General features: G+C 46.9%; 1 protein-coding gene across 2 annotated transcripts in view; it reads left to right on the top strand.

Moving 5' to 3' along the window:
• Window positions 1-8,710: 8,710 nt before the first annotated feature.
• Window positions 8,711-14,428, top strand: part of IGF2BP2 (insulin like growth factor 2 mRNA binding protein 2) — a 101,000-nt gene continuing 95,282 nt past the window's right edge. Inside the window, exons 1-2 of one of the 2 annotated variants that reach the window (XM_074964120.1) lie at window positions 8,711-8,985; window positions 10,139-10,199. In XM_074964120.1, coding sequence (XP_074820221.1) covers window positions 8,808-8,985; window positions 10,139-10,199 — 239 coding nt within the window. In that variant the 5' untranslated portion in view covers window positions 8,711-8,807. The remainder of the gene's footprint in view (window positions 8,986-10,138; window positions 10,200-14,428) is intronic. The other variant, XM_074964121.1, reaches the window with a different exon arrangement.

Below are 14,428 nucleotides of genomic sequence, written 5' to 3'. Positions count from 1 at the left end.
CTACCCCAGGCCCTCCGGCCTTTTAATTGGACTCCTGCCCTGTAGACTCAATCGACCCCCTCACCCCTTTACGGTGAGCCGGCTGCATGAACTGCAGCCGGTATGCTTCCAAACCGCGCCAAGGAAACATCTATACATGCTCGTGCTCCACACCCTTCACGCCCTCATCCTAGTGTCCCGCCCCGACACAAAGTGGTGAGACCTTCTGCCAGCTTTGGAGGGTGAGCAGCACCGGTGGGCCAGCCTATATTCCACCTTGGTTTTGAGCCCCGTCGGGGACATCAGTTGGTGGCTCCTTCATGGAGCTGTGAGCACGGGCACGTACTTGGCACGGTTCAACCCCATCCCAGATACCTGTCCCTTTTGTGGTGTGAGGAAAACCCTGGCGCACGTATATTTGGAGTGTGCCAGGCTGCAGCCCCTGTTCCGGCTCCTCACAAATCTTTTATTACATTTTTGGTTGCATTTTTCCCCTCACCTTTTTATTTATGCACTCCCCATCCGTGGCTTCACAAAGTCGCAGGATCTCCTAGTTAACCTCATCCTGGCCCTGACTAAAACGGCCATCTATAAAACCAGAGAGGAGGTTGGCCAATGGAGTTTCCTGTGACTGTGGGGCCGTTTTCCGATCCTTGGTCCGTTCACGTATCCGGGCGGAGTTCCTCTGGGCGGCGTCCACCGACTCCCTTGATGCTTTTGAGGAGCGGTGGGTGCTGTCCGAGGCTCTCTGCTCGGTGTCCCCGGCCGGCTCCCTTTGTTTTGACCCTTTGAGTGGGGGAAAGAGTAAGGGACCCCAGCCCCAGCCATTGCTGCTGCGGACACCACCACCTTAGAGGGGTCCTTTCACATGTGGGTGCACGTGTCCCCCCCCAGGTTGTCCTCCCCACAGCTTGCCCCTTTTGTTGGGTGCTTTCAGAGGAGGGAATTGTCGGTGACACTCGGGCGTGGCGCCAGGTAACTCGAGGGGGTGGCAGACGAGAGTCGAGGAAGCCCCCCGCTCTGGGCCCAGGCAAGCTTGAACACTTCCCTCCCCTGAAGCTAATGAGAAAACAATTGTGATTGGTTGCTGTGTTACACATTGCATATGCTGTTGTTTTGTTTTGTAAGTGTGTTATGCAAATAAAAAAAACCACCTTTTTTGCTTCAAAAAAAAAAAATTACTCTCTTATAGCCATCTGGCCCGACCCTGTCACACTAGCCGTTCTTCCAATTCTTTTTTGGCCTTTCTAATTATATTTTTACACTTCATTTGCCAGAGTTTATGCTCTTTTCTATTTTCCTCATTAGGATTTATCTTCCGCTTTTTAAAGGATGCCTTTTTGCCTCTCATTGCTTGTTTTACTTTGTTGTTTAACCACGGTGGCTCTTTTTTGGTTCTCTTACTATGTTTTTTAAATTGGGGTATACATTTAAGTTGAGCCTCTATTATGGTGTCTTTAAAAAGCTTCCACGCAGCTTGCAGGGATTTTACTTTTGGTACTGTACCTTTTAATTTCTGTTTCACTAACCTCCTCATTTTTGTGTAATTCCTCTTTCTGAAATTAAATGCTACAGTGCTGGGCCGCTGTGGAGTTTTCCCCGCCACAGGGATGTTAAATTTAATTATATTATGGTCACTATTACCAAGTGGTCCAGCTATATTCACCACTAGAATCTGATCCTGTGCTCCAGTTAGGACTAAATCAAGAATTGCCTCTCCTCTTGTGGGTTCCAGGACCAGCTGCTCCAAGAAGCAGTCATTTAAGGTGTCAAGAAACTTTAACTCAGCATCCCTTCCTGAGGCGAAATGTACCCAGTCAATATGGGGATAGTTGAAATCCCCCATTATTATTATTAAGTTTTTTATTTTAATAGCCTCTCTAATCTCCCTGAGCAGTTCAGAGTCACTAACAATATCCTGGTCAGGTGGTCTGTAATATAGCCCTACTGCTATAGCCTTATTTTTCAAGCATGGAATTACTATCCATAGAGATTCTATAGTACAATTTAGTTCATTTAAGATTTTTACTTCATTTGATTCAACACTTTCTTTCACATATAGTGCCACTCCCCCACTAGCATGACCCGTTCTGTCCTTCTGATATATTTTGTACCCTGGTATTACTGTGTCCCATTGCTCATTCCACCAGGTTTCTGTGATGCCTATTATATCAATAGCCTCATTTAATACGAGGCACTCTAGTTCACCCATCTTATTATTTAGGCTTCTAGCATTGGTATATAAGCATTTTAAAAACTTGTCATTTTTTGGCTGTCCCCTATTGCATGACGTAATTGAATGGGACTTTTTTCATTTGACTCTTTCTCATCAAATCCTCCCTGGATTATATCATTTTCCATCCTCTCCTCCTTATTAGGACATAGGGAATCTCCATTTATAGATCCTCCCCTAAGGGATGTCCGAACTACATGCTCCTCCGCACCTGTCGGCTTTCCCCCAGCCCTTAGTTTAAAAACTGTTCTACGACCTTTTTAATTTTAAGCACCAGCAATCTGGTTCCGTTTTGGTTTAGGTGGAGCTCATCCTTCCTGTATAGGCTCCCCCTCTCCCAAAAGCTTCCCCAATTCCTAATAAATCTAAACCCCTCCTCCCTACCCCATCATCTCAATCACGCATTGAGACCCTGCAGTTCTGCCTGTCTAACTGGCCCTGCACGTGGAACTGGAAGCATTTCAGAGAATGCTACCATGGAGGTCCAAGACTTCAATCTCTTACCTAGCAGCCTAAATTTGGCCTCCAGGTCCTCCCTCCTATCCTTCCCCATGTCATTGGTACCTACATGTACCACAACAACCGTCTCCTCCCCAGCACTACACATAAGCCTATCTAGATGTCTCGAGAGATCCGCAACCTTCGCGCCAGGCAGGCAAGTCACCATGCGGTTCTCCCGATCATCGCAAACCCAGCTACCTATGTTTCTAATGAACGAATTGGCCATTGCTAATACCTATCTCTTCCTTAGCACATAGGTACAGGGCCTCATACAAATGTCATGGAGGAGATCATTGCAGTGGTGTTGTAGCCGTGTTGGTCCCAGGATATAGAAAGATAAGGTGGTGAGGTAATAACTTTTATTGGACCAACTTCTGGTGGGGAGAGAGACAAGCTCTTGAAGTTACACAGAGCTCTTCTTCAGGTCTGGGAAAGGTACTCAGAGTGTCATAGCTAAATACAAGCTGGAAGAGATTGTTTAGCATAAGGAGTTCACAAGTTGTAAGAGACTATTCATGGAGAAGTAGCCTGTTAACACCTCTCCAGTCATAGGACAAAATAGGGGGGTTAGTGGGTTACAGATTCTTGTAATGAGCTGTAAATCCAGTGTCTTCATTGAGTCCCTGATCTTTAATATCTAGCAAAGTTATGCATTTAAGCTTTCAGGCTCCTCTTTTGGAAGTGTTGTGCAGGTTTCCTTTGAGGATGAGGACTGGCAGGTCAGATATGAAGTGATCACTTTGTGAGACATGATCGCCCACAGATGATGTGGTGTTTTTGTCTTTTATCATTTTCCTGTGCAAGTTTATTTGAGAGCGAAGTGATTGTCTGGTTACACACAGAGTTGTTATTGGGGCATTTAGTGCACTGGATGGGGTACACCACTTGTTGTGATAGGCATGCATAGGACCCATGGATCTTGAAAGGGGTGTTGTGTGGGGTATTAATCATTGCAGCAGTGGAGATATGTCTGCACATTTTGCATCTGGGACCTTTGAGTTGGTGTGTCCTGGTCTGTGGGGAGCTTGTATCTGATGACGAGGTTGGGGGTTGTTTGAAGGCCTGAGAGGAGATTCAGGAAAGATTTATTTCAGGATGGGATCCACATCGAGTATGGGTTGTAATTGTTTGATGATACCCCGTATGGGTTCCAGTGTGTGGTGGCAGGTCACAGTTAAGAGCTGCACCGCCAGAGGGTGGGTTTTTTTCCCCCTGTATTGAAGCAGGTTCTCTTGGGGTATTTGGGTGGCCCATTCCATAATGTGATCTACTTCTGTGGTGGAGTGTCCTTGTTTGGTGCAGGTGGTTTTAAGTGTGTTAAGTTGTATATCCCAGACTTTCTCCTCAGATCATATTCCGTGGTTTCTGAGTACCTGGCTGTAGATAACAGATTTCTTGGTGTGTTTGGAGTGGTTGCTGGATCTGTGAAGCTAAGTGTGGTGATCCATGGGTTCCTTGTGTATAGTTGTCGGTAGGGTTCCATTGTTGAAGCTGATCATATTGTCCAGGAAGATGACACTGGTATGGAAGTGTTCTAGAGAGAGTTTAATGGATAGGTGTTGGTTGTTGAAGATGTAATGGAAATCTATGAGGAGTTTGTCATCTGTCCAGAGGATGAAAATATCATCAATGTATCTCACCATTGGTTCCATGGTGTACTTGTCCAGAAATTCTCCCTCAAGGTGGTTCAGGAACAGGCTGGTATTTGGGGAGCCATCCTAGTTCCCATGGTTTGGACAAACTGTCACTGAATATAAAGTTGTGACAGGTGAGGATGAAATGGATGAGTCTGGAGATGCTTGGGGTGGATAACCAAGTGTTGTGTACTGCCTTGTAGATAATTGAGGTAGGCAGTGATGCCATCATGGTGAGGGATGTTGGTGTACAGGGAGGTGACTTCCATGGTGGCAAGGATGGTATTCTAGGGCAGGTTGTTCAGTTGTAGAGTTTCTGGAGGAAGTCAGTTGTGTCCTGGGGGAAGCTGGCTCTCTGTGTTGTGAGTGGTTTGAAGATGGTTTCTATGAGTCCCGACATTCCTTCAGTAAACCTGCCGTGGCCAGATATGATGGGTCTGCCTGAGTTCCCTTGTTTGTAGATCTTGGGAAGCATGTAGAAGGTCCCTGGGGTGGGTTTGTGGGGGATGCGGTTGTAGACTTTCTCTTGGAGTTGTTAGGGGAAGGATTTGATGATATCCTTAAATTCCTGAATAAACAGCCCAAACTTGCTGTTTTGTTTGCTTTCTTTCAGTTCACTTTTAGGCAGAGACTTTAGCAGCAGCACGCTCCACAGAACATAGCTATCCTCCCCACAGCACACTGCCCACAAACACACACAGCCGAAAACATTTCAAGGTAGAAACTGGCATGACTGGCTTGTGTTTGGATCAAAGCCTTGCATGTGACTTCTTTGTGGCAGACAATTTCAGCAGTCTAACAAAGCCCGGGGATTATGAACTCACTCACATCTGTTGCTTAATTTGATTGTGCCCATTTTCCCGAACAGTGAATGGCTGGCAATGAGAGTGGGGACAGTCCACAAGGCCAGCAGCACCCATTGTAGTAAATCCATGAAAGCTCATGAGACTCTTTCCTGAATCCAGCTAAGGAAAAATCCTTCAATTCAAAACCTCATTCAAGCTATTCAAACCGAATGGGTTTCTCTCTCCTGCCCGATGGACCATAGTCTGCATGAGAGAGCCAGTCACTGAATACACCATGTACAGCAACGCTGGGAGGGACTGTGCTTTCATCTGTCCAGCTCAAAGCAACATCTCTTTCAGAATATAGCACCAGACCCATAGCTCACTGAAGTCAATGGGAATCTTTCTATTGACTCCAATGGAGTCTGGATCAGGCCCCAAAAGTAGGAGCAAATACACCAAATGAATACAAATCCAGACCTGCTCAAACCTTTGTCCTTTAAGAAGACGCAGATTCCATATTAGTTAATTTTTTTACCCTGGGTTCCAGGTCAGATCACTGCCAACTTTTAGGTGGGGGCTCATTAATCTGGCAGATAAATGCATAGCAAGATCCAGTGTTTGGAAGCTGAAGCAAGTCAAATTCAGGCTGGAAATGAGGTGCAGTATTGAACTATTGAAACAAGTTACCTAGAAAGGGGGTGGATTCCCCATCACTTGACTTATTTAAATCAGGACGGAACTTCCTTCTGCGAGAGATCTTGTAGCTCAACAAGAAGGCCTGGCCTTGATGCAGGAACTATGTGGGTATGTTCTCGGCCCTGTGTTATACAGAAGGTTAGACTCAAATGATCATCATGGGACCTTCTGGCCTTCACCACCATGTATCTGATAGTTCAAATCCTACAGAAATGTCAAAACGAGCAAACGTGTGTTACTGTTTTGCAGACACTGAAATGGGAAGGGGTGATGGTTCTTGGGGTGATCTGGGTCAGTCACCTCGTTACCCCTTGCCTCCAGCAAGAGGGACTCTCTCTGGTGGTGGCTAGATGTAGGCTCCTTGGCGGTCCAGCCACTCAAGCACTCTCCTTTGGGCTATACCAGCCCTGTCTTCACATTGCAGATTAACAATAGTTGCATCACCTGAGTCCCTTTGAATTGTTCCCCTGGGATATCCAGCCCCTAACAGTGGCTACTCACAGAAATAGCACATCCTCTGCCCCCAAAGGTGCAGCGTACCCCAATATACCTGTTTCACCTTAAATCACCACTCCTGTACAAGACACAGCATTCGTGAGCACTTATAATACAACAAAGGTAGGTTTATTTAAGTGGGAATAAAGATGTAACTAGAAGTGAGAGAAAGTGATGGAAACAAAAGGTTACAACATAAAACAAAATGAAAAAATGTGACCCTGGATCTACATGTCTCAATAGTTCCCTTTCCTAGCTAATAACGTAGGCTTCTTCCCACCCCCCAAAGTTCAGTCTGTTGCAGAGCTGCCTGGTTTCAGAAGAACCAGGATCAAAACATTCATGAAACCCCCTGCTCCTCAAGGGGTTTCTCAGTGAATGGATCCAGAGTGCCTCTTCCTACATTCTGTTATATTGAAAAAGCCTTTTGTCTTTAGTCTTGGCCAGGGCACTCTGCTGTAATGGTCTGGTTCACCTCCCAATGATTAAGACTGTTTGCACTTGGTTTTTCCATTGACTGTTCTGGGATGGGGCAAGGGTAGACAATAGAACCGTGCATCACCTCACTGGCTGACTACAGAGTGGTGATGACTCCCTCTTGCTTGAAAGGGTCATCACCTAGACACACTACTCCTGTGACAAATTTCTACTCCAAGTCCATACAGCAGACTTACATTATAAATACAGTATTCCATAAACATTACCCGTACACACATCTCACAATGATTATGGGTCTTGACAAGTTACAAGCTTTCTGTAGACACCAACACATTCCTCTTTACGGATAAATCTTATGAAAGACATTTGTGGTGTCGTGAGCTTATCAGGTCCAAGGTGAGAGCTATTTGCAAAAAACAGAAGACCCTTTGCCAAGGAGCCTCTGTGTCACAACAGATGCTTAGCAAAATAAATCATTGGCATGAAATAAAATCCTTTCCAGGTTCTTCAAAGAAACCTATTTGGTCATCTGCTGTGGATTTGACAAGTATGTACGGTGGCTGCCCATTCTCCTTAGTCTACTCTGACAGCCTGGGTCTCTTCTCTGGAGGCCAGCAACTAAAAAAAGACTGAAATCGAAATAGACAGAAAAATCACATTTCTTCAGACAGGTTATTATCAAATGTTTAGCTAAAATTATGACTGGAACTGTTCAGAAATTAATCAAAAATTTCTCCACTTTCCTTCCTTGCTCAATGCCAATGGCTCCTTAGTGGAAAATAATAATTTACACCTTAGACCGGACAGGGTTTTACATCTATTTAAAATGAGAGTTGGGCTCAGCGAACTTTGGTGGCTGGAAGAGAGCATGCTGAGAGCCCCCTGTGAGAAAGGCGGGGACTGGTAAACCTCAATAGATTGAGGAGGGAGTGATAAAATAAAGAGCCTTTGCCCATTACAAACTTTTATACATTTAGATTTAAACTCTTTGGGATGGGTACTGTCTTACTGTTGTCTATACAGGCCTAGCACAATGGGGCCTTGATGTCAACAGGGGCCTCTCGATGTTATAATAGTGGCAGTAGAAGAAGAAGAAATCAAGAGCACCAAGTGATGCACGAATAATTTGTGCCAAGTCATCAGACCAGACCTTCTCCAAGGAGGGAGAGCGAAGATCTATGCACCCACTGCCGAACACTACAACCAAAGCAAGGGCACTGTGAAAGCGATGGGAAATTGCTGCGATCATCCCAGGTGTTTTAAATGGCATCTAAATGCCAGCTGTGGGGAGAGATCCGGAAAACGAAGCTTGTTGTGTCCAACGAAGGAGATCCAACCCTACCTCGAATAGCTCGGCTGCCTGCCCCGGTCCCTCCGCCAGTGAGCCAGGTGCTCTCCCAGCTCCGCAGGGGCCCGGCCCCACACCGGAGTCGCCAGCACCTCCGAGGGGCGCAGGGCGGCCGTTGCGCTCTCACAGCCCTGGGCCCCCGGCGCCTCCAGCGCTCACCGCGCCCAGAGCTGGGCGGGAAGGGGCTTTCCTGAAACCCGCCCCGCCCGTGGCTAGCCCCGAGGGGACTCCCCACGGCCCAGCCCGCGGGGCCCGGAGCTAGTCCCGCACGGTGCCCCGGGGCTCCCCCTCTCCCCAGCTCCTGGGCGCGGAGCAGCTGCTACCCTGCGGAAGCTGGGCTCGGCCAGCGGGCGCTGCGCTCCCGGGCACCACGCGAGCCCAGCCCGACCCGCACATGGTGCCCGCCCAGGCGGCGGGGAGGGCGCTGGATCCCGGCGCCGGTCGGGGAGAGCCCCGCTGCGCCCCCGGCGGGCTCGCGGCTGCGGGAGGAGCCGGCGCGGCTGCCCTCTGCGCGGAGTCCCCGGGGAGGGCGGGGGGAGGCGGCACACGCGGGCTGGGCTCGGCTCGGCTCCGCCCGCTGCCCGGCTGCGGGGCGCTGTTGCAGGCTCCGGCGGGCGGGCGGGTGGCGCAGCGCGGTGCCCGGGTCTGTGCCGGCGGCGGGCAGGAGGGGCCGCGGGCTCCCCGCGAAGAGGCGGATGATGAACAAGCTCTACATCGGGAACCTGAGCCCCGCCGCCACCGCCGACGAGCTCCGGCAGCTCTTCGGGGACAGGAAGCTGCCCCTGGCCGGCCAGGTCCTGCTCAAGTCCGGCTACGCTTTCGTGGATTACCCGGACCAGAACTGGGCCATCCGGGCCATCGAGACCCTCTCGGGTAAGCGCCCGGGCGCACCGAGGCCAGGGGACCCGCGGCGCCCCGCTCCCCCGCGCCTCGCTGGGGAGCGCCCCCGAGCCCTGCCCGGACCCTCCCAGCCCTGCCCCGGGGCACCCCCTCTCCCCGGGGAGCCCCGGCGCGCCCCTCTCCCGCTCGCCCCCCGGCTCCAGCGCCCCCTCCCCAGGGACCCTCCCCGCCCCTCCCGGGATCCCTCTCTGGCCCCCCTCCGCGACCCCCGGGGGTCCGCCGCAGGAATCCACTCGGTGCCCCCCGCCCTGCTGGCCCCCAGCCCCTCGGGGGTCCTCTCCCTCGCCCCGCCCGCGGCACCCGGGTTCCCCCCCTCGCCCCGGCCCTGCGGGACGAGCCGCTCCCGCCCCGCTCCCTCGCTTCCCTCCAGCCGGGCTATTTTTCCCTGATTTTTTTCTCCGATTTTATTGAGAGGAGCCGGGGCCCGGGGTCCACCGCCCGGCCGCCCCCTCACCACCCTCCCGGCCTCGGGCACCTTTTTACGAGGTGCCCTGCCCCAACTCGCCGGGGGCGCGGAGCAAAGAGCGGCCGAGAGGCAGCTGGGGGGCCCCGAGCGAACTGCAGCCCAGCCAGGGAGTAGGAGCCACACGGCAGCGCCAGGCCAACGCAGCCCCAAACACAGGGGACCCTCTGGCAGCCCCGGCGGGCCCCTCCGGCCGAGCTGGCGCCCAGTGCCGGGTAGGGGAAAAGGAGAGGCAGGAGGAGAGCAGGAGAGGAGGCCCGTGGGGCTGGGCTGCCGGGAGATTGCCATGGTGTTCGGCGAGCAAGCGAGCGCAGCCCCGCGAAGTCCTGCTAGCTCTGGTTAGCGGAGTGGGCGGCAGGAGCCCTGGGAGTGGAAGCATGGCTGCCCCAGTCCTTCATTTTGAGGGCTACGGACTCCAGCCTCTCCATTTGGTGCTGCTTGGGAAAATGACTGTGCTGTTGTCCCGGGCGGGGACCCCGGGCGCCCTCCCGCCCCCGGGCAGCACCCCCTGCCCCCCCCCCCAGCAGGCTGGCCCCCTGCCCCAGGGTTCTCCACGCAGTTCGGGCTGCAGGGCAGTCGCCGACTTTTGGGTAGATTTCCTGCCCTAGCTCCCAGACCGTGCTTCGGACGATGCTGAGTCTCTGTTGTTGTTGTGTTTTAAAGGTAAAGTGGAGCTGCATGGCAAAGTCATGGAGGTCGATTACTCGGTCCCTAAAAAGCTAAGGTAAATCCCTGTCCGTGTGTTCTCTGTCTCGAGTCCGTGTGAGGGGTGGCGAGTCCCAGGACGGCTCTGGCTCCTTGGCAGCGGGGTTGTTTGCAAGGGTGCTGAAAGTAGTTGCGATAGTTGCATTTTTACTTTCATTATGGCTAGCTGCGTGCCCTAGTCATTGATTTACTTTTTGAAGTCTGATGGGCTTTCCTCTCTCCATGCGGGTTGGGATGGAAAGCATTTCTTCCCAGTGCAGTAACTTGTTTACCAAATGCAAAAAGTCCCCCCCCCCCCCTTTAAAAGATCACAATGGTAACAAAGGCTTTGTGGAAGACTTCCTGTGGCAAGTAAGTAGTAAATATTTACTGTGTCAGCTGAAATTCCCTAGCTAAAATTACAATTCGTTAGTTTTTGCGTTTCTTGCCTCTAAAGTGCTTTCTGCTGAGGGTAACAAAATGTCCTTTGGATAAGTTAGTCAATATCTCGCAAGGCTTTGGAGCAACATCTTGATTTGTTTTGAGAGTTAAAGAAGTTAAAAACCCTTTTTGGCGTGGCAGCTGCTTATGAGCCAAAGTTCTGAAATGTTTGTAACCAAAACGCACTAGTGTGGGACGTGTGTAAACAGAACTTTCTGGGGATGGCATAGAATCTGATGCATGTCATTTAGATGCTGCAGAGTGGTCTGTTTGTGCGTGGGCAGATGGGGTCTCTTCTGTTACTGACTTACTATTTGCATTTTCCTTGAATTAGTTTTTATTCTGATTGCGCCGCATGACACTTCTTCGCTTGGTCACTGTTGTTCCCCCAGGACGCAGCATATTCAAAAAAATCTTTGTGGTCATTTCGGTTATAAGTGTGAAGCCCTTGATCCAGATAAATCCGATGTACTGTCTAATTTGTTATAATGCCAGGTAAACAACTTGTAGTATTTTACTAGGGCAGCTGTTTAACACAAACTTTCATAAATGTACAAGTCTGCTGCAGTCTCTTTCTAAATTTCTAACATAGTGGCGGGCATTTTTTTTTTTACCTTGAGAAATATAATTGCAAGCACTGACACAAATCTGCAGTGGTATAGAAAGGCAGTAGTGATTTTTCTGAGAGGCCTGCCTTCTTCCTTTAGCTGTTGCAGGGATGGTACAGTTGAACTGTTATTATAAGGGGAAAAGGTGTTTTAGAGAGTTCGTTATATACAGTGCTGCTTCTCGTGTTGATATTCAAAATGCAAAACCTTTTGAGCAGTGGAGGATTTGCAATATTATCTGGTGTATTTTATTTTTAAAAGTTCCACAAGATATGAACTTCACAATGCTCAGAGAGCGTGGGGCAGGGCATCTTTTAATGTGCAGCTTGTTGGTTCTGTTCCTGCTCTGAGTCCCCTCCCCCAGCTGTGGGTAAAGGGAAAGCTTTAAAGCAAATTTCACGTTGAAAATGGTTTGGTTGCCTAACGGAGAACACAGTAGGCTGCAAAATGCGGCTTGCATTAAATGCCAGCTTTGTAAAGAGGTCTTAGCAAAAGAAAAATAATTCAGGCTTTTGTTTCTGCAAGCTGAAGTTTCTCCTTCCTTGTTCTCTTTTAGAATAATAAACACGAAATCTATTTGTGTTGTTGATTTGAAGTGTCTTTGAAATCTTTTAACCAGGTGTGTAAAATGTGTAATTTAAAAAAAAAAAAAAGTTTAGAATTTATTCTATAGCTCAGCAGTCAGAGTGTTCTTTGAACATGTACTCCTGTGAAATGTCTGAAGTGGAACTCAGTGGAACCGCAGGCTCACTATACAAATTGTATGCAAAGGCTCTTCTTGAATGTGTTAATTTGCTGATGCTGCTTCTTTAGCTTCATGCTGGGTGTGATGGATTGTCAAGTATTATTTTTAAAACACAGTACATGGAAAATTAACTGAGGCAGCTTGGTGAAGTTTGGTGAGAAATGGCTAATGTCTGGCACGGGGTATGATATTGTTGGTTGTTGCTAATGCACGTATGTGAAAGATGTGACAGTGTTCTGGTTTCCTATGCAATGAGCATGCAGAGTTTTACCTGGAAATAAAAAAGAATAACTCTCTAATATTTCAAAGCAGTTAAATCTTTGCAGTAACTTTTTCTTAGTGTTCTTGCACTCTTAGGACTTCTTTAAGAATGATCGAGCTAGAACCCAGTTAGTTAGAAGGGCAGTTCTCTGGGGACGTATTAGCTTCCAGGTCTGTTACATAAAGCAAAAAGATGTGAACAGTGAATTCCTCTTTACCTGCAGTAAAAGCTTGGGGATCTCTGGGGAAAAAAAATTGAGCCGTCGAGAGTATCTAATATTTCTTTTGCCCTTTTCTGCTATCTGTACAGCTGTCCCTGAGGGTTCTATTTCAGTTTGATTACTTGGTTTCCTCAGATTGCTGAGCTCCAATGTTTGGATTTGATCATGTCATTTTTTGATCTCTGAAAAAGCTGTGGCTTTGTTTTAGACATACAGTTAATATAAAGGTGTCTTTGGCCTAATATTAGTTAGCTTGGACATTTAATCCTGTTTTTTTATAACATGGTTTTATCATGGAATAAAGGCTTACACGGGCTTACATTTAGTTTTTCTTTGTAGAAAACCCACAAACTATTCTAATGCTTGTAAGAATTAGAATTTGTGCAGTGAGGCAAAACTTCCATTGAAGTCAATGGCACCAATATTTGGGGACCCTTAACCTGCACACACAGGACACTGCCCAACACCCCTTGCTCTGGCAAAATTGCCAATGACTTTGTAGGGAGTTTTGTCTGAGTTAGCTGTGTAGGATCTGAAAACTTTCCATGTTACACACAAGCTGTTACTGTCCTACAGTTCTGATGCTGTGTGAATGTAAAAACTATGGAATAAAACTGCAGAGAACTTCCCCTAAACGCTAGCTTTGTCCCAGGTTAATTATATATATTATTTTTAAATCTTTTGATCCAAGTTTGTTTTGTGTTTTATGGTTTTGTTTGGTACTTTTTGTGTTGTGATATGTTTGGACTGAAAGTGTAGCATTGTAGTGTTTGTATTTAATGAAGAGGGAAAACCTCTGTTATGCCTGTTATTGAAATGTATCTGAAATCTCTCTTGATGTGTAAATAGTAAGTTCTGTTCTTGCTGCTGAGTTTAGTTAAAATTTCCTTGAACCTTTTCAGGAATTAGATTTCAAAAACACAAACAAAAATAACCCCCATTCTCATCTGTATGTCTTTATGTAGCTAAGAAATAGTGTAAAATAGTCAGAAGTAGCACTGCAAACTCCACTTTCTATACACCTCCTCATGGTAATGTAGAAGGGCTGGAGGTAGTGAAAAATAGCATGAAGTAGTGAATTTGTCTTTCATGAGTTAAAAATCCATAATTGTGTTCTCTCTAATGCAAATGATTTTTGTCTCCTATAAGAATGTTAAAGAAAACAGTATCCCAATTGTTTTTTGTTTGTATGTACTACATTGTGTATAGACAAACTAATTTAAAAAAAACCCGCTTTTTGTCCTGTAAACTTTAAATTCTCTGGTAACAGAGAATGCTTCATTTGCTTAAAATCATATTGTTTCAAGAATTTGCTGAATGAGAAGCTTAGTGTTTAAAAAAAAAAAAGTCCTGTAATTATGCTTTTTATGCAAACATGCAATACATTGAAAACTTTGATTCTTAACTGCAGATCCTGAATACATAGTTAATAATAATAAACATTAGAAAACTGTAAATTGTGAAATACGGACAAAACAAAAATCTGTTCATGTTAACTTTCATGTAATGTGTATTTGGCAGAAATAAAACAGATTAGTTTTAATAAGTCAATTGAATGTTTGCAATGTTTTAAATTTCCAATTCCTTTATTTGAAAAATCGTCTTTTGTGTTTTCAATGCTATTTTTAAAAATCTAAATGTATAACATTAATATAATCTAGAACAATGCACTGGGTGAGCTAATTAGAGAAGTCTTCAAATCTAATTTAGTAGAACATTTAAAGAATATTTTACTATTCTACTTAATGGCAAAACTTCAGTAGTATATTACTTTTCTGATTTACTTTAACAAATACAAATGTCTAATATATGCAGACCTAGATGTTTGTAATTGAATCAAAGCAATGCAATTTAAAAAAAAAAAAAAAAAAAGACCCTGTTTCTAATAATCTGGAAACCTGCTGCACTTTTATGAAACTTTTCTTCATTTAAAATCCTTCTTTGCCCATGGCATGTCCTGATCCTCTTTTAGTGTTTTCTGTGAATATGGAGC

This window comes from Natator depressus, chromosome 9 (genome assembly GCF_965152275.1).
Source record: "Natator depressus isolate rNatDep1 chromosome 9, rNatDep2.hap1, whole genome shotgun sequence".
Taxonomy (NCBI): domain Eukaryota; kingdom Metazoa; phylum Chordata; order Testudines; family Cheloniidae; genus Natator; species Natator depressus.
This window is presented reverse-complemented; position numbering and strand designations above follow the sequence as displayed.